Source organism: Ischnura elegans, chromosome 4 (genome assembly GCF_921293095.1).
Source record: "Ischnura elegans chromosome 4, ioIscEleg1.1, whole genome shotgun sequence".
Taxonomy (NCBI): Eukaryota; Metazoa; Arthropoda; class Insecta; order Odonata; family Coenagrionidae; genus Ischnura; species Ischnura elegans.
This window is the reverse complement of record NC_060249.1, coordinates 134,307,724-134,327,776: the sequence shown is the minus strand read 5'-3', so window position 1 is coordinate 134,327,776 and position 20,053 is coordinate 134,307,724. Positions and strand designations below refer to the sequence as shown.

The 20,053-nt window shown below is 41.3% G+C and overlaps 1 protein-coding gene and 1 long non-coding RNA gene across 2 annotated transcripts in view; one reads left to right on the top strand and one right to left on the bottom strand.

Moving 5' to 3' along the window:
• Positions 1-204: 204 nt before the first annotated feature.
• LOC124158250 overlaps positions 205-20,053 on the bottom strand; it is a 60,117-nt gene continuing 40,268 nt past the window's right edge. Inside the window, exon 3 of the mRNA XM_046533443.1 lies at positions 205-485. Within this exon, the coding sequence (XP_046389399.1) occupies positions 205-485 (281 nt within the window). The remainder of the gene's footprint in view (positions 486-20,053) is intronic.
• LOC124158079 lies at positions 15,118-16,179 on the top strand. The gene is made up of 3 exons (XR_006864702.1): positions 15,118-15,393; positions 15,502-15,680; positions 15,769-16,179. It is a non-coding gene; the product is annotated as an uncharacterized LOC124158079 (long non-coding RNA).

Sequence of the window (20,053 nt, the reverse complement as noted above, 5' to 3'; positions counted from 1 at the left end):
ATTATCTGGCGATTCTTTTGCCACGATGAAAACATCTTGCGACGCAAATGGACAGTTTTTAGTTTTATTGCGTTAATATATTTACCTCCGAACACTATTATTGACTTCTTTCTCAAATTTATAGCACTGCAACCTTCCTAGGAAGCACTTCGCCTACTGAAGGAATGCTGAAAAGAGCTATTCTTGTGAATACAGTGCATTTATCTAGGTTTTTTTCAGACGTAGTACAAACCTTAGTTTGGCGATCGTTTCGTCCATTGCATTAGCAGATGCCTCGTCCAATGGCGCCTCGGTGGACGGGGGCAATTTGACGGGTCGCACGTGCTCCATGACGTGCAGGTCGCTGGACGGCTCCCCGATGCTCAGGTTCCTCCGAGCGGGAGGCTCGAGCTCCACCGACTGCGGATGGTGCACCTCCGCAGGCGAGGCATCCGTCGTGTTCACCACGAGCAGTCCGATGCCCACCGGAGGAAACAGTGTGGACACTGAAAGAGAGAAAGAGAAACACATCAGTGAATGCTCGGGGAGAGCTCGTCCTGAGCAAAGCCAAAGGTGCATGGAAATCACAGAGTTAGGGAAGAAATGGGGAAATCCAGATCCCTGGGCAATCTATCACTTTTTTGTTTAATTTATTCAATGCCACACCCCCGAGAACAACGCTATTTGGTAATGAAGAATCTGAGATTTTCCCGGTGAATAGCGTGGATGAAAGCTTCTCGGGTTTCCAACCGGGTCAGGGTCTGCATGGTGTAGGCCGACGTTGCTAAACACAATATTCGTATCATTCACCTTCCTCCTGGCAAACTCCGGGATCAGTTAGTCCGAGCTAAGGACCCTATTGGTCTGAAGACAGCCGGCATTTACCGCATTCCATGCGAATGTGGTAAAGTGTGTATTGGAGAGACGGAGAGGACCATTGAGACGAGGGTGAAGGAGCATCGACGCCACCTCCGACTCGGACAGTTTGAAAAATCGGCCATTGCTGAACACTGTGTTCAGAAAAATCACAATATCCACTGGGAAGAAACTGCCCAACAGAATGAAACGACTTTAGCCCGCAGCCACCGAGGCCTGCATAAACTTCACATAAAGTCACTCATTTAGGGGTTTAACCCAAGGGTTGGATCGGAAAGATGGGGGTAGAGCTCACCCCGGGAATATATTTAAGAATACACATTTTTTCGGTGTCCAACGTTCATAAATGTTTCTCAAACAATGCATCAGGTTAGGCTTTCCATACCTGCCGAAGTTTCGGAAAATGACTAGATATCATCGCGTGATATCTCAGGACAGCAAAAATGGAAGAAATAGGTACGTGAAATATTTTTACAAGTAAAATATTTCTTTCAACATTTATATAAAAATTTAACCTACACCCATACGTTATCATAGGTGCAGAAGTCACCAAGTTTTTTAAGGGACTGTAATTATCCGCTGAGCTGAAAGCCACCAAATGCCTCCACCAGTTGCGGATGGTGAGTCGACCTCTAGATATAGAGCTAAACTGCGCTATTAGCGAGTTTACTCAAATAATAAGCATTCGTGGACAAAAATCGATGGCATTCAGAAGTGGTATGGGTCCATCCCAGGGTAAATTTGGCCATCTTAATGTTACAATAAACCTGTGAAAATTCCGTGACTTGGCAATGAGAGGGCACCAACAATAACGCCTCACATCACCCGGGGGTGAGGGCAGCAGCTCTTCTTCACATGAGTGGAGAAGACCACAGTGGTTAGTCCTAGGACACTAATTACACTGTGGACGCGGTAACATTTACTTTAACGGCTGTAGTGCTGTGATGTGGAAGGTAATGGGAAACCACCGCATAATTACCCCGGAGAGTCGCAGCCACTCCAATTTAAAAAAAATCAGATATGTTATAACTGCCTTAGGTAATGGGTAATGTTGAGAATATTTTTTAATGTGCGCAGTTACGTAACTTTTAGTCCTAGCACTTGCCGCTAGAGAAGCTGTCTTCTGCGAAACTTGTTAGCGCACCTGCAAAGTTACCCCTTCGAGCTTTCGTTCGCTCTCTCTCGTTCTGTCCTCCGACTAGAGCACATCAACTCCTGCGACATTCCAGTCCGCTTGGCCTATTTTTCCTGTCGGATTAAATTTACCATAAAGGAGCTCACATGCCTTTATCTTATACATTAAAACGAGAAGGTATTTCTCTGTCATTCCGTTTATGCTCCCTTATACTGCGCCAACAGTGCAATAAAAATAAGTTACAGACACAAATAATACAGATAAATTATACATCGCTTTTTTATGAGATTTTAGATTGTCTTTTTTCATTAACGGTAATTCAACTTTCAATCCCCGAATGAACTGTCGTCACTGATGTCTGAGTCCTCTTCTTCAACATCATCCAAAATCTAGCAGTCTTAAATCTTTAGCTAGGTCAGCTACTTAAGCTTGAGATACGGTATCTTCTAAGCTCAATGCCTTCTCTCCATCTTCTCTTTGTTTGTCGTCACCTCGAGCCCCAAGTGTGTTTGGTCCGCCTCATTAGTCCTTAGCGTCCTAAGCGAAGGGGCCATGTGCTTCGCTCTGCATTTTTTTTTTTTTATTTTTTCTGGACAGTAATCAACGAATATATGATTCCATATATACAGTCAGCGTAGAGCAGGACTCCTTCGAGATATTTTCTCGTCTCTTGAGGAGCCTTATAAACCACGAGCTTCAGTCCACTAGAGTCATTCATGCTATGTGGTGTTCTTTCAGGCAGTGTGTTGAAATTCTCATCGGGTGTACTTAAAGTGTGTGGTATTTTTTATAATTGGGGATCCTACGAAAAGGCAATAGTATTGAAAGGCAAAAAAGAGACTCGGAAGTCTGTTTGTGTGTTAGGTTATAGTAAATTCATTGGTGGGGTGAATTTCAAGGCAAAGACGTACGTCAACTTGCAGTTTTATTTTGGAATCGGTGAAGAAAGGCCGTGTTTGTTGCCCTAGTGACGTGTCGTGCTCTAGTGTAATTCTTAAATTCATCTTGCCTAGTGATTTCGTTCGACCTTTATTGAATTATCACTAATAATTACTATCTTTTCTCGGAGTTGGACGGAACTGTGATTCTTCAGCTTGAAAATGTTTAAGGTAAGTTGTACCAATTTCCATACCAAATATAGGTGTGTTTGCCTACTTCTTAAACAATGTGTTATATCACTTTTAGATTATCATCATGGCAATTATCATTTTGATTTGTTTTCAAGGGTGGTAATGGATTCATATCAAATAAATCGTTCTAAGTTGCATAATGAAATATTAGAAATAAAGTGTAAAACATCAGGCGAGAAAAAAATACTCTTACTGGATTTTTTGTCGCGGAGACTAAATGTCCAGAGCTATGAGGAAGCTGTTGATGGTCTCCGAGAATTTCTTAGGTTGGAATTTTGGCTATATTACGAAAAATTATGGAACAAATGTTACCGTAATAATAAAAGATTTTTATTGCGATGTAAGGAATGGCTCGCGGAGCCAATAATTATCCTTGAAGCTGTCCGGCAATACTTTCCTGGTTCCTCAAAGGCAACAGGTATGTATTATATTTACGTATGTTTTGAACGTTTTTAGTAAATTTAATTTCTGAATATCTAAACTTATTCCATATGCAATGCATTCTATATACCACTCTATATCCTACTATTATTGCTTTGTTAGGTTCATTAGGGCGGCCCGAGAAAGACTTTATTTCTTCGTGTTACAGATCCAAGAGAAGAAAAGTTCAGAACATAAAAAGTACTTCTTCGGTAGCTGAGCTGGCATTAGCCATCACTCTTGGTTTAAGGGAGGAAGGAAATACTGCAGCCGCGGATTTAATAACGGAAGTTACTACAACAACTCCAACAAGAGCTAAGAAAGTTCTAAGTAAGTGGAGGAAAAGTGATGAGGCGCAAAAACAAATGTCTCCATTATCTCTTTTCATCACCATTGGGCTGACCAAAAGTCAATATAATGCGTTAAAATTCTCCGCTCGCACTCACAAACATTTTTTGTACCCCAACTACACACGGGTGTTAACAGCAAAAATAGCTGCATACCCACAAGATATACGCATAACAGAGAACGAGTGCGAAGTTAGCCTACAATCCTTGCTAAACCACACAGTATCGAGGATATTGGAGTGCGAATCAACTGTTCCTGCGTCCAGCAAGGTGAACTGCACGTTGATATGCAAATATGGATTTGATGGGAGTTCGGGCCATTCCCAATACAAACAGGGTTGGGTAAAGGTGGATTCTTCGGATGAATATTTATTCATGAGCTCCGTGGTGCCACTTCGTTTGGTAAATGACGAAAATGGTATAAGTTTAAGGCGTTTTAAATTCCATATCTTGCTTATTAATGTTAAATAAGACTGTAATAAAATTGATAACTCTATTCCAACTCTGCTCTTTTAGATGAAATAATATGGAAAAATCCTCGCCCATCGTCAACAAGATTTTGCCGGCCTATCCGCCTCCGGTGGTTGAAGGAAACTACGGAAGTTGCTGTTGAGGAAAGCAAATATATACAAAGGCAGATTGACGGCCTGAAAAATTGGAGCAATAGAAATTACTCGGTCAACTTCAGCTTGTTGCTAACAATGATAAATGGAAAGGTAAGAAAAATTCATGCTTATATCGTGATAGACTGGAATATTTTAAAGTTTATGGATTAAAATTAATGAATGACGATTATTTTAGGTATGCAATGCATTGACTGGCAACCCGAGTATGAGGTGCTACATCTGCGGAGCAACAGCTGCGGAGATGAATAATTTGATGGATTTAAGGAATCGACCTGTAGATGTGACCAAATATTCCTTCGGAATATTGACCTTGCATTGCTATATCCGGTTTTTTGAATGTTTGCTACACATATCGTACAGGCTGGAGTTCAGAAAGTGGCAGGTAAGAAAGAATACAACAAGCTTGAATATAGTTCAATGGTGAAAATGCCATTAAATTACGAGAAAAAAACTCTTTACAGGCTCGAGGTAATCTCAAAACGCTACTTACGAAGAGGAAAATAAGAATTCAGAAGGTTTTCAAGGAAAGGATGGGGATAATCGTTGATGTTCCCAGACCTGGATCTGGTAACACAAATGACGGTAATTCGGCCAGGCGCTTCTTCGATTCCCCAGAATTGGCCGCTGATTTGACAGGTAATTGAGTGAACGTGCTCTGTATTAGGAAAACATATGTAATAGCATAACTTCACGCATATGTTTGCATATAAAAATGGGAAAGTATAATGTGACATTAGCAGTAAATTAATTATCTTGTTTTAATTACAGGTATCAATGTTGATCCTTTCCCTTGGGCTACAACCTTGTCACGGTGGAAAGGCTTGTGTTTTCCTATGACCCTAAGAGCTGCACTGGCGGGATTAATTCGAAATTAGTCCCTGTAGGGCCACCCAAGCCAGAGAGGTCGAAGGGTAGGAGCCAGACGAAAGGTAGTCCACGTGATGGTGTCACGTGAAAAACACTGTTGGAATGGAAGTGGGAAACCCTACCAACTATCTATTCCCTGAAAACATGGAGTTTGATCAAACTAGCCTCGGATGGTCTAATTGCGAGACCCAGCCCTTAAGGGCGGGTGTCGTAGGTGGCAACGAGATTGGCAAGGTCCTCGGGGTCCGTATCATGCGAAATCCTTGCAGAAATATATCATCATCATCTTTTTCAGCATCAGCAGTAGCATCCCAGGAGCAGGACAAGAAGACTAAGTGGATGGGGAAGAAGAAGGCATCGATGAATATAGGGACATGGAATGTGAGGACTATGATGAGGGCGGGGAAGTTAGAAAATATCAAAAGGGAAATGGATAAAGGGAGGATAGATATCTTAGGATTATGCGAGGTGAGGTGGAGGGATGGCGAGGACTATTGGAGTGATGGGTATAGGGTTATATATAGTGGAGGGGAAGAAAGCCAGCGGGGGGTAGCTTTAGTACTAAACGGGAAGATGGGTAAGCGTGTGGTAGGTATAGACCAGGTAAGCGATAGGATTCTGGTGGTAGAAATTGAGGCGCGGCCCACCAACCTTGTGGTGGTCCAAGTTTACATGCCCACTAGCAATCATAGGGAGGAAGAAGTAGATGAGGTGTATGAACAGCTCGAGGATATAATTAGAGACACACCGGGTAAGAAAAATCTGGTAGTAATGGGGGACTGGAACGCCTCAGTCGGGGAAGGCAGGGATGGAAACGAAATAGGAGATTTTGGTCTAGGAATACGGAACGACAGGGGAGAGAAAGCAGCAGAATTTTGTAGGAGAAACAAATTATTCATCACAAACACGTGGTTCAATCATCATAAAGGGCGAAGGTACACGTGGAAAAGTCCAGGGGATGCGGGGAGATATCAGATAGACTACATTATAGTAAGACAGAGGTTTAGGAACAGTGTGAAAAACTCGCGCAGCTTCCCTGCAGCGGATGCGGATTCGGACCACAATCTAGTGCTCATGAAATGCAACGTAAGATTCAAAAGACTTATGAAAGTTAGGAAGGCGAAGAAATGGAACGTAGAAGCCCTGAAGGGGAGTATGAGGAGAGAATATCAGGAGCTAGTGGACATTAGTATACGGGAGATTGAAAGTACCAAGACGGTAGAGGAAAGATGGGATAATATAAAAACGGGAATAGTCAAAGCGGCGGAGAAGTCAATTGGCTACGTGAACAGTAGAAGGATAAAGAAGCCGTGGATAACGGAGAAGATGATAAGGGAAATGGAGGAGAGGAGGAAGTGGAAGAACGTGGACACAGAACAGGGAAAAAGAATGTACAGGGAACTGAATAATCGATTACGACGTGAAACTAAGAGGGCAAGGGAGGCTTGGTGGAAAGGACAGTGCGAGGAAATGGAAAAGTTCCAGAAGGATGGAGAAGTAGACGCGTTGTACGCCAAAGTTAAGTTGCTGTTGGGCGGCAAAAGAGGACAAGCCATGTCTAAAATTAAGGCTAAAGATGGGAGGATGCTAACCGAGCGAGAAGAGGTAAAGAGTAGATGGAAGGAATACGTGGAGGACCTGTATGACGGAGCGAACAGACCAGAGAGATTGACTCTAGAGGAGGAAAGTGCAGTGGAGGATGATAATCTTGGACCGGAGATATTAGATTCAGAAATAGAGAGAGCACTTCGTGATATGAAGGCTAGGAAAGCAGTAGGCGTGGACAATATTCCGTGTGAGCTTCTGAAGAATCTAGGGAAGGAAGGTAAGAAAAGGTTTTTCGAACTAGTGCGCAGGATCTACGAGGAGGGATGTTGGCTGGAAGATTTCGTGAAGACTGTTTTAATTCCGCTTCCGAAGAAGAAGAAAGCTGTGGAATGCGGAGATTATAGGACTATCAGCCTAATATTGCATGCGGCGAAAGTGGTACTGAGGATATTGAACAGACGAATGGAGGCGAGGGCAAATGAGTATTTGGGCGAAGATCAATTTGGTTTCAGAAAAGGGAAGTCAACTAGAGATGCAATAGCAATAATGAGGTCCCTCGTCGAGAGGAACCTAGAATATGACCAGGACGTATATGCGTGTTTCGTAGATTTTGAGAAAGCGTTTGATAGGGTGAACTGGGCAAAGTTGATGGATATTCTGAAGAGAATAGGTGTAGATTAGAGGGATAGACGACTGATTCGTAATCTTTATATGGCCCAGACGGCGCAAGTGAGGGTAGCGGACGGAGAATCTGGGTGGGCAAGCATCGGCCGAGGTGTGAGGCAAGGCTGTCCTCTATCGCCGCTGCTCTTTAACGTGTACGCTGAGGAGATGGTAAGGGAAGCGTGGGATGAGTTAGAAGCTGGGATAAAAGTGGGAGGAATGATGTTCAAATCAGTGAGATTCGCGGATGACCAGGCGTTGACCAGCCAGTCAGCGAGGGGGCTTCAGGCTCTAGTGGATGCGTTATACGAACGTTGCGAGGAGTATGGGATGAGGATTAATCACAAGAAAACTAAGGTTATGCGGTTTTGTAAAGCATCACGAGCGAGGAATGTGAGACTCAAGATAAAGGTGGGTGGCGAAAAACTTGAGCAGGTTGAACAATTCAACTATTTAGGCAGTACGTTAGAGGAAAACGGATACAATAGTAAGGACATCAGGAAGAGAATAGCATTAGCAAAGGAGGCGTTCATGAACAGGAAGGAGCTTCTGAGAGGATCGTTGTGTAAGAGTTTAAAGAAGAGGTTAGTGAAGAGTTTGATTTGGAGCGTAGCTCTCTACGGTGCGGAAACGTGGACACTGAGGAAAGAAGACGAGAGAAGATTGGAGACATTCGAGATGTGGGTGTGGAGAAGAATGGAGAGGGTGAAATGGACGGAGAGGAGAAGGAACGACGAAGTGCTGGATATGGTTGGCGAGGAGAGGCAGCTTTTAGATGAGATACGCAGGAGACAGAAGGTATGGATGGAGTTAGTGCTTAGCGGTGAGGGGATGTTGAAAATGGTATTAGAGGGTAGAATGTTAGGTAAACGAGGGAGGGGAAGGAAAAGAATAGAATTTTTAGATAGATTGAAGGAGAGTAGGCCTTACAGTGAATTAAAGAAGGCAGTGCTGGAAGGAAAGGGAGATACTCCATGAAAACCTACCTTAATCGTTAGAATACTATAATAATAATAATAATGTTGATCTAATAAAAAGAATTCCATCATTCTGAGGGCAGTATCAAGTGGCATAACACTACATTATATAGCTTTCTCGGACTATTGCCAGAGAACTGCAGAGCTATATGTTTAACTGTATCCGTGGTATTATATGCCAACCACGGTGCATAAGGTACTGCTGCATGGAAGCGAAATTGCAAAAGAAGCGATTCTTTCCTTGGGGCAACTTTCAGAAGAGGCACTGGAAGCTCGGAATAAGAACACACGTACTTTCCGCATGAGATTTCGTAGGAAGCACTCCAGAGAGGCCACAAACGACGACCTATTCAAAAGACTGCTGTTAACGTCTGATCCGTTTCTTTCCTCTACACTGACATCAACTCGGAGAAGACCAAAAGAAATGCCAAAAGATTTAAGATATCTGCTGATTTTGGATGATGTTGAAGAAGAGGACTCAGACATCAGTGACGACAGTTCATTCGGGGATTGAAAGTTGAATTACCGTTAATGAAAAAGTAGAGATGGGTCGAATAGCAGATTTCTCGAATTCGAATATCGAATTCGAATATTAAATCATAGCTCGAATATTCGAATACCTCGAATTTCGAATACCTCGAATACTAAATGATGAATGCTGGAATGTTTGACTCGGTTGCCTATGCAGCAGGCAACACAAGATTTTGGGGAGTAATTTTGATTTCCTTAAAATGATTCGAACAGGAATTTAGCTGATTAATGAATAATTTAATTTTATGGAAACAATTGGGCATATAATTAATTCAACTAACATCGCTTTACCCCCACTCCTGCTGCCAAGTGCTAGCTGACAATCTGAGGCATTTTGCAAAATACAAGCTCTTTTCCACCGGATTTTCTTCAATTATTTTCAGTCCATCTTTGGGAGTTCTCACGAGATAAGAAGATGAATTGGAATTGCTATCAGGGAAAAACCAAATATTCTGAGAAAGTATCCTTTTGTCTGTGACTGTAACAATAAAGATTTATAGCACCACTCATAAATTGTAACTTGATATATGTTTTTGGAAAAAAATACCGCATCAACTTCCGAGAAGCTCTGCTGCTCATATCGAGTTTCGCCAGAATGCTAAGTCTCCGTCGTGTTTTGACATTTATTTCTTTGCGTAAAATGCTTAAATAAACTCAGAAATACGTCGTGTTTGGTCTTATTCTTTTTGAAATTACGCGCACATTACTAATATTTCAATTCAATAAAGGTGTAACATCAATTGACGAAAGTCATTCTTAGACACCCTTTGTGCTAACAGATGACTCATGCAGCGGTTGACCTCCACAGAAATGGGGAACTTCGAAGCTGGTAGGAAAAAAAAGGTCAGTGGGGGAGGAGAGGGAGGGCCCGAAACACGTTTCTATTGTTCTCGCGTATTTTTTCGAAGCTATGGTCTTCGTAATATGATCCCTGCGCGAGCTGTGACCTTTTTTTATTTTGAAGAAGAGGAAAGCCTCAGAGGGGGGCTAGTGCTGAATGGAGAGGGATACCGGACCTTGGGAAATGCGCTAATGTAAGTATCCCACGGTACTCACACAGCAGTTGACCTCCAGAAATGGGGAACTTCAAAGCAGGTAGCCAGAAAAAGGTCAGTGGGTGAGAAAAGGGGGGAGGGCGTGAAACACGTTTTTATTGTTCTCGTAACTCGATATTTTTTTCGAAGCAGGGGTCTTCGTAATGCGATCCCTGCGCGAGCTGGGACCTTTTGTTTGATTTCGGAGAAGAGGAAAGCGTCAGAGTGGTTGAGGCGAGTGCTGAATGGAGGGGGATAGAGGATCGTGGGAAATGCCCTAAGTATGCTATCCCACGGCACTGAGTTTCTCCTGGTGGGGGGAATCGGGGATTTTCGGATTTTTTCACCCGACTATTTTCGGTTCCCCTCGTCGAACACTTTTCACCGCTAAAATCCACGAATTTGATGCAATTCGTCAACTTGCGTAAAACGGCGCTGCGAGCACTAAATGACTACAGTTCTCTACATTTTTCCGAGTCACTACCAACGACGTGCGTACGACAGTGTATGACGCGAAATTCAAAGTATTCGAGGTATTCGAGGCGGTACTTTTCGCATAACTATTCGAAATCTCGAATATCGAATACTTTCTAGTATTCGAGGTATTCGAGTATTCGCGGATACTATTCGCACATCTCTAGAAAAAAGACAATCTAAAACCTCATTAAAAAAGCGATGTAAAAGATGAATTCCGAAGTACGTATTCTCTTTATATTCTTGTTTATAACTCCACATTAAATTAATTCGAAAGATTTAGAGCTAATGATTGGTAATCCGCTAATTCTACATTCTTTTTTTATTGAAATATTCCACTACGAACTTAAAAAACAGTTTCCAAACTTCATTAACGCAAATGTTTGATTTCATAATGATTTTTGCATTTATCAAACGTGTTTCTTGTATGCTGCGTAACGATGGATGAAAAGTTAAATTTGAGAAAATCAATTTAACTCTTTATTTACCATTTTAATATAATATTTAATTATGAATTCAAGGATAAAAGTTATCTTTTCTTTCTCCTTCAAACATTCTCCTATTGTATGGTGACATCAAAAAGGAAAAACCCGTGTAGAAGGACCCTTTACATACCTTTGCCTTTAAAGGCCTTGCGTGGTCATTAAACGCCACTATCCGCGCGACCCTCCTCTGCGAGGGTTGAAAAGGGAGGGTAGCTAGTGGTAGGGACAAAGAATATAGGTCGTTGCCTTCCCCAGAAGCTGTTTACTTCTCTCTTTATTTCGCATGCCAACTGAATCTCTTAACAATACTTCAATATCCGAAGCATACTTCGTGAACGTAGAATGGTACGGACAAAAATCTAATCCTTACCATCTTCACTAGAGTAATGCGTTAACCGGTTAATCTATTGATCCATTATCTTGGTAATAGTGTTTAAGGTCAATGCTTACTATGTGTCATGCTTCAAATGGTGATTTTTAAGAAGCAATTCTGAAAAAAAAACTGATAAATCGCCCGCAGTTACCGAGCCTCTGAGTCCCGCGTGGCGTAGCTCAGACTTGATGCGCGATCGAAAAATCGCTCTCATTTTCGTGGTCGCAAACATTTTTCCAAGATTTCTTCGCAGTATTCTTAATAAATGTCTACTTCACACTGTGATGTAAATTTCCCGATTACCATATTTCGTAAACGGAAGATAATATCTACTATATTTGAAATTTCACGCGAAAAATGGGTACGCCATTTTGTGTTGTAAAACCATGTAAATGTAAACAAAAATCTTCAAAAATCATGAACAATATGGCCAAAGCATTTGCTCAAAGGAATTTAGTGTTTTTTATTCCATAAATATCATACAACTGCAACACCACCTGCATAAGTTCAAAGATTTTCGGAGAAAAGCGAGTTCGCCCGAGTTTTTGAAAATTGGTCATGTTTGAGCTGCTGTATCTCAACAACGGATCAAAATTATGAAAATTGGCATACAAGTCCATAATTAACCATCATTTTTGAGTATTTGTGCCAAGTTTTAGGTCCCTATCTCAATAAAAGCCATTTGGGACTTTAGTCCGGCTTTTTCCGATTTCAGAGCCCTGTGCGGCGCACAGTGGGCCAAAACCGAAAAAAGCTGGCCAAAAGTCGAAAAATGAAGTTAGCGCAAATCAACCAAAAACAGTTGATATTTATTATTAAGCATGTACTCTTTAAGATAGGGTGCCACACAGAGCATAGAATGTGTTAATATAATTTTTACAGCTGGTCAAAGTAGAGCATGTCAGAGAGACTTTAGTGACCTGATTTTTTCCGTTGAAAATAGCTAAATTTGTGGCTTCATTACAGAGTCGTTGTTAAGAATATTGGTTTCAAAGTATTTTTATCCATAACATTGATCTTTATTAAATGAATGGAGAGAGTTTTTGCTTGATTTTACTTGCTAATTAATATTTTTATAATTTTTCAAAAACTGTGTTGATTTTCCATGAAATTTTATGTTTAACGGTAATTATCGTTTATATGTACATCAGGCTACACAGAGTTATTTATACTGTGAGATAGAAAAAAGCATATAGAACAATTTACAGAATGCAGTTTTTGCGATAACTTGCGATCCTAATTTTAACAACCATATTTATGTGAATCCACCCCGGCCACTCGGACCACTGTGGCGGCCACGAAACGGCGGCGGGACTAAGCGAGGAAAGGATATGATATCCGTGCATAAAGACGACGGAATGCCTGCTCAATGACATAAGTCACTTGAATACTTATTTTATGAATACTAATAACCTTGATTTTTGCATATTATACTATAAATGGCTAAATTCAACGTACATCTTGGCGCAGATAACAGTTTCTTGCTAAATTGGTGACTGGCAATTCTACGATTAGGAGGTAATTGGGAGGTTTCTCAGCAGAGTTATGGGCTAAAATCTTTGAAAAGATTTTTCCAGAATTTCGGATTTCCCTCAAGCATCATGAGCAGGCTGTGGTCGAGGGGTTTAGGGAAGGTCATGCACATGCAGCGGCAGGCGCCCGCGCCGGCTGGTTGAGGATTTGCGACCCTCCGTACTTACTGGCCCGGCAATGCTGGTTTTACAACCTTGCTGGTAATGACTCTTTTCTACTTCCCCTAATTCTATGGTAGCTATCCCAAGTTATGCTTTTTACACGTTTTCGCCTCTTGCCGACCCTTTCCGCCACTTGTTCCGACAAATGGAATTCTCAGTTAGTGTCCCTAGGGGTTTTCCGGTTGTTTTTGCCTACCACATGCATCAGTTGTCCTAGCGAGAGTGTCGAGTGAACATCCACTGTAAGTGACTGTGCTGTGTTATAACACTGGATTGATCTGTCAACGTTAGAAGCACTTCAAAGGAGGATATAGTTGTACCTGGGAAGCAAAGCCTCCTTGCACCCGCCTCCGTTTCGTTGTGACTACAATAAGTGTACTCCTCATCCATCGAAAACGATTTTACTCTCCATTGTGGTGAGAAGAGTGCTAATGGTAAGCAAAATTTTCATTTTTAAAATGGATTCCTCGTTAGAGTCCGCATTTTTTTTTTGCTACCCATGTATGACTGATGATAGTTGGGCTGTCAATGGAACTGATTACCTGATATTTTTTTATTTCATATAGTAGTGTTTGATACTAAATTTGATATAAACCATGGAGAGTAGAGAAGTGACGCGGTTACAGCTTCATGACAAAATTGTGGAGAGAAAAAAAGTACCACGGCACGTGAGATAAAAAATGTTGTGATAGATTTTTTGATTGAAAAATATCGATTGAATGCTAATTTAAAAGGTATTTTGACGAAGTGCCTACAAGCATACTTTTTCGCAAGATATTTTGAGAAATGGAAGAAGGCGCAGCGAAGGGAAAGCTACTTTAGAGCTAATAATAGCAAATGGCTAGAGGAAGAAATCAAATTCCCTGAAGTAGTGTACAAATATCTTCCTGCTACCTACGGAATTTTCATTAAAATGTTTAATAAATAGTTTTTTTTTAGATAGAATCGCTTTTCTATGTCACTAATTCGTACTTTTACAGATTCACCGCTGGACACCGTGTTTGGTAGACCTGCATTACACTTTGAAGTTTCTAGTGAAAGATCAAAACTAAGGAAAACAGAGCAGCTAAGAGCTGTTACATCAGTAAAGGAGTTATCATTCGCCGCGTCCATGAAATTCCGCGAGCGAGGAGAGGAATCAACTGCCAAAGTAATTAAAGAAGTGACAATGGCGACTCCCACAAGAGCTACTAGAATTCTTTCCAAATGGAGGAAAAAGGACCATTCTCAGAGGGAAATGACACCAGAAACGGCACTTTCCCTTTTTATTTCAGTGAATATGACAAAATTCCAGTACAACCTCATCCGGCATGTGTCAAAAAATCACGGGCATAAGTTGTTTCCCAGCTACAATCAGGTGTTTTCCGCAAAAAAATCAACTTATCCAAATGGAATACATATCAGCGAGGAAACGTGTGAGGTGGGCACACAAGAGTTACTTAACCATACGGCACAATGGATCATTGAATCCATGACAAATGATTCTATGGAACATATCGCCATTCCACATGAATGCACGTTGATCTGCAAGTACGGCTTCGACGGCAGTGCGGGGCATTCTCAATATAAGCAAAAATGGACGAGGGATGAACTGAATGATGAATATTTATTTGCAAGTTCATTGGTTCCTCTCCATTTGAAACGCAATATTTCTGGTAAGAGAAATTATTTCTTTAAATAATGTAGTCTGCTCTATCGGATAAACCTCCTTCATGAAAGACTTTATTCCAGGAAATTTTTTGTGGTCCAATCCCTGCCCTTCATCGGTAAGATATTGCCGACCGATTCGTCTTCAGTGGGCTAATGAAAGTAAAAAGCTTTCAATTGAGGAAGAAAAGTATATAGAGAGGCAAATAAAGACGCTTAAGAATCTAGAGATTGAAAAATGTTCAGTAAAATTTTGTATGGTACTCACAATGATAGACGGAAAGGTTAGTACGACTAATAGACCTCTATCATTGACATCATTTTGTTTTTCTATTGTGGCCTGGTTTGAGTGTACTACAGGAGCTCATGATTATCTATTTTAGGTGTGCAATGCTCTTACTAATGCCAGTTCAATGAAGTGTTATATTTGTGGGGCAAGGATATCCGAAATGAACAATCTGGAGAACTTGAGGACTGCAATTAGTACCTCACGATTTTCATTTGGCTTATCCCCTCTCCATTGCTATATTCGGTGCTTGGAGTGTCTTTTACGCATATCCTATCGCTTGGACATAAAGCAGTGGAAAGTGAGTGTATTTTAAACCTACGTGAAGCTTTTATTGCTTGTAATACATTAGTAATGTGTCTGTCCGTGTATTTTAATTCTGATTTCATTTTGAAACTTCATATTTAAGGCAAAGGTTAGTGATGGGAGTAAACAGAAAATGCAGGCTAGGAGAGAAAGGATTCGGAGGTTATTTTAAAAAAATGGGCCTGATAATACATGTACCAAAACCAGGATACGGCACCACAAACGATGGTAACACAGCTAGACGCTTCTTTTCGAACCCAAAATTATCAGCAAAAATTACCGGTAAGAGAGTCTGACGACAGCTACAAAATTTGAAAATCTTCGGTGCTGAAATTAAGAGAGATGTTTTAGTCAATTAAATATTTTTCAGGACTACATGAACAACTGATTTGAAGGCTTTCAAATATTTTGAAAGCAATCTCAAGCTGTCGAGCACTCAAACACAGTGAGTTCAGAAAATACTGTCTAGCGACAGCAATATTGTATGTGAAAAAATACCCTTGGTATTATATGCCGCCAACGGTGCACAAGCTTTAATTTCATGGTGCAGGTATATCCAAGGAAGCTATTCTACCCATCGGGCAGCTTTCAGAAGATGCCTTGGAATCGAGAAATAAAGATATTAGGAAATTCCGGCAACACAATACGCGGAAGATATCAAGAGAGGCGACTAATGAAGATTTATTTCGGAGGTTGCTGCTCACCTCTGATCCCTTGATATCTTCGATTTCATTTCGCAATAGTAAATTGAAGGAAGATTTAGATCCAGAAGTGAAAAAACTTATTGACAACGGGAATGATAAATATGAAGATGAGAGTGATGACGAGTCATCAGAGGATGAGTGACCACTTTTATTTTATGTATTAATTGATTAAAAATATTGATTCAAGTTTTTGACAGTGAAATTATTGGCAAATATTTATTCAATATTGAAATTATAAATTATCATGGTCTCTGTCACTGGTTAAAATTTATGTTGCATTGCACTCAACTACTAATTATATGCGGTGCCTTTATGGTATGTACCCTTTCATGACGGTTTTACCCTTGAGCCTTCGCGCGGAGGCCGCGTGCAAACGGTAAGAAACCTAACGGTTCGCGCGCTCCCCAAGCCCTTTTCACTCGTGGGCTGCCCATTTGTGTACCCAAATTTGTTCTTTTACTTTGAAAACGTGCAAATATTTCCAGTAGAGAAATTTAGTTTTCCCGAAATAAGCCGCCTATGCGATTGGCTCGCTCATTTCTAGCCGAGTCAGTCTCCTTTCAGTATTCCTAGTCGAATTGCCGAATGACGTTCACAGAGTAGTTGCTCAGTTATGGATACAACGAAAGTGACTAGTCAAGATTTGCATAATGTGGTCTTGGCAAATAGAGAGGGGACTATTCACAAAGTTTTAATACATGGAGCGGGAATTGTGAAACATTACATTCTTCCTATTGGACAGCTTTCCGAGGAGACATTGGGAGCCCGACACGAGGAAGTTAGAAGACCATAACATCCCTGTCGAAAAGGAAGCGTTCGGGGAAGTGTCCGGGTAGTGTTGCGGGAGTGTTCAGGAAGCGTTTAACGGTACGTGAACGCTTCCCGGCAGCTTCCCGAACACTTCCTCAACACTACCTGACTGTCGACCCTTCGCTTGCCGAACACTTCCTCGCCACTTCGTGGTTGAAACACTTCCCGGACGTTTCCCCGACACTCCCGGAACGCTTCCGAAGCGTGGGAAACACTTCCTCGACGCTCGCTGGACGTTTCCCCGACACTCGACCGCGACCGTTGTCGACACTCCCCGAACGCTTCCGAAACACTTCCGCGGAAGCGTTCCAAGTGGGCCATAATCTGCTTCCCGAACACTTCCGCGACACCTCCTCAACGCTACCCCAACACTTGCCCGCCACTTCCCGAACACTCCGTCCGACGCTTCCCCAACACTTCCTCAACACTTCCGTTTCGCCTGGGATATCGGGAAAAACATACCAGAAAAGTTTGTTTTTGGACTCAAAATTTACCTTATGCACAACTATTTGACAGCTTCAACGGCAGAAAAATTCTATTTTTCCCTTGATATTTCCATAGCAGAAGGTAGGCATGCCCCTGTAGAGTTTGCTTCCCGTATCACATTCGCCTATTTTTATTGTTATCGCCCTTCTAAACAATATTGTGGCCTAAATAATCCTAAATAAATTGTATTTTTACAATACACAATTTGTAAAAAGTTTCGTTAATTTTCCAATTCTTTCGACTCTAGCGACTTTTGGCCAGCTTTTTTTGATTCTAGCCCACTGTGCGGAGTCTGTGATCCGTCGGCGGAGAAGGCAAGAGATGTCTGTGGAGCTGGAAGACAAGGCGTTGCACTCGGGGCCAAGATTTCCGGGAGAAAGGGTGGAGAAAAGGGGGGGGGGGATTGGAAGGCACTCGACTTGTCGCCAGGGACGACCTTGAGGAGCGCACAATAGTAGCTGCCGCACACCCCCCCGAGTCCACCAAAGGGAGCAGATGCTTCGCGCAACGAACTCCAGACCAAGGGTCATAAACACGCTGCCCGGTGGATAAATATTTGCGGCCCTTAGGAGTTAAAGAAAATATTATGTAGTCATACAGAATATAAAATGTATATCGACACACTCGTCAAAAATAAAAAAATGCCAAAAATCGACAAATTCATTGATTAAAATTTTTAACCAATAATTAATATTGCACGTTGAAATTGCACGTTTTTATTTATTTCAATGATGTTAATTGGATTAATATGGCCCTCCATACGCTGTGAAATCGATTTTTGACCCTTGAATTAAAAAAGGTTGACGATCACTGCCCTAGACGAAGATTACATGAGGCTTCATCCTGGGCGTTTGTGTTTCTTGGCCTCGCACTGCCCGTTATAAAAGCTTTAAGATGCCCACTGCCGGCGCCATGTAAAGCCGATTAGTTTTTAAGTTTAATTTTAGAACTATAAAACCTTAGGGAAATTCATCATCAGGTAATTAATTTTAATTCTTCCTAATTTTAAGAGTGCAATGCACACGCTCACTAGAAGACTTTCTTTCCTTTTCTCCTTCACTTACACTGGAAAGGTAAATACTGGTCCCTTACACGCTTGAAAAGTCATGTCCCGTATGTCGAGATTTATTCTCCAATGCAAATTAAAGACTAATTCTCCAATGCTAATTAAGTGCCAAGGGCACGCTCCAAAATGCTGAAAATGTGGTCTGAAGACGCACAGAGGCAGCAAGCTAAATGCAAGGGCCAAAAGCCCAGTCAATGAGGGAACGAACGAACGCATTAAAATATATAACGGGGAATGTTTACCATACAAAATTTTATTGAATATTTGCATAATCTTTAAATTTAATCTTTTGCATTTATTTTATAATATTTGCATAATCATTAGGTGTATATATTGATATTACGACTTGCACTAATCTCTTTCAGGGAAGAGGGATTATTATTATTATCTACCAGCTTCAAAAATAAACAAAAACAGTAGCAGTTTTTCTTCAAGAGCCTTACATGCTCAGAATGGTAGGGTGAAATGGGTAAAGAGAACGCAACATACCCGCAAAACTGCTAGTATTTGGTGAGTTTTGACCTATCAATAGTTTGAAACTTGAATATCATGAGGCAATTTTCAGGAATGTATAACCAGTAACTGCCTGTTCTTAATATTTATCCTAAGTATGAAAATTTAACATCGAAAAAAATTTAGCAGCTTACGAGGAAGAAATTTTTCCATCGTTTCAACAGCGATCATACACGGTTTGTTAAGGACAAAATAAAAAAGAACCTGTTAAGTCATTGAAAATATTTTTAAGTAATAAATCTTTTTCGTGGTGAAAATTCAGTCCTGCCACACTGCTAAACAAAAGTGTTATCATAAAGCGTCAAGCGATATATCAGCGTCAAACCATATCAGGTATTTAATTACTGCAATTTTTTATTTTTATTTCCACGAACTAGGGTCGGTGCCAATTTGATTTTGTTGTAGACACGTGACTCTTAAAATAGGAAATTACAGTTTCTCCACCTTAGTGCCTTTGAGGGAATAAATATTAGCTCATCATCAGTAAAAGCAAGGAAAATTGCCGCACAACCATGGAGACACAGTGATCATAATACCCACACGAAAATGTTATTAATTGTTTTAAAAAAAAGTCGGTAAGTTTTTAATGACATCCCAGATTAAAGCCTTGCCGCTCCAGTAAAAACAAAACACACAAGAATAAGTTTTTCGGTGGCACCTCCAATTCGACGGAGTCCACTAGCTTAACAACGTGAAGACTACCGACCTCAGAGCGTCCACCACGCGCCTCCTTGCCGAAAGCAATCTTGTCGTAAGTCTAGCAAGTTAAGTAAGCGAAACTGTGAGGAGGAAGGAAATGGGTCCAGTTCAAAGGCGACGCGTGACTGAAATGCGGAAAGATATCACGATTGCAATTGCCACGATGAGCTTATCGCGAAAGGAATGGAGACCGATCACCATGGTCAACTGATTACACGAATTTCGTTCTCTTTTTTATCATTTATCCGCCTTACCACCGAAAACCGCACTAATTTGGCTCTTAAAATCGGGGTTTTTGAATGAGTTGACAGTTAAACATGCACGAATATCCACGTCCTGCGTAAGAGCAACCCATGTCGGCGGTAGGCGAACCCGCG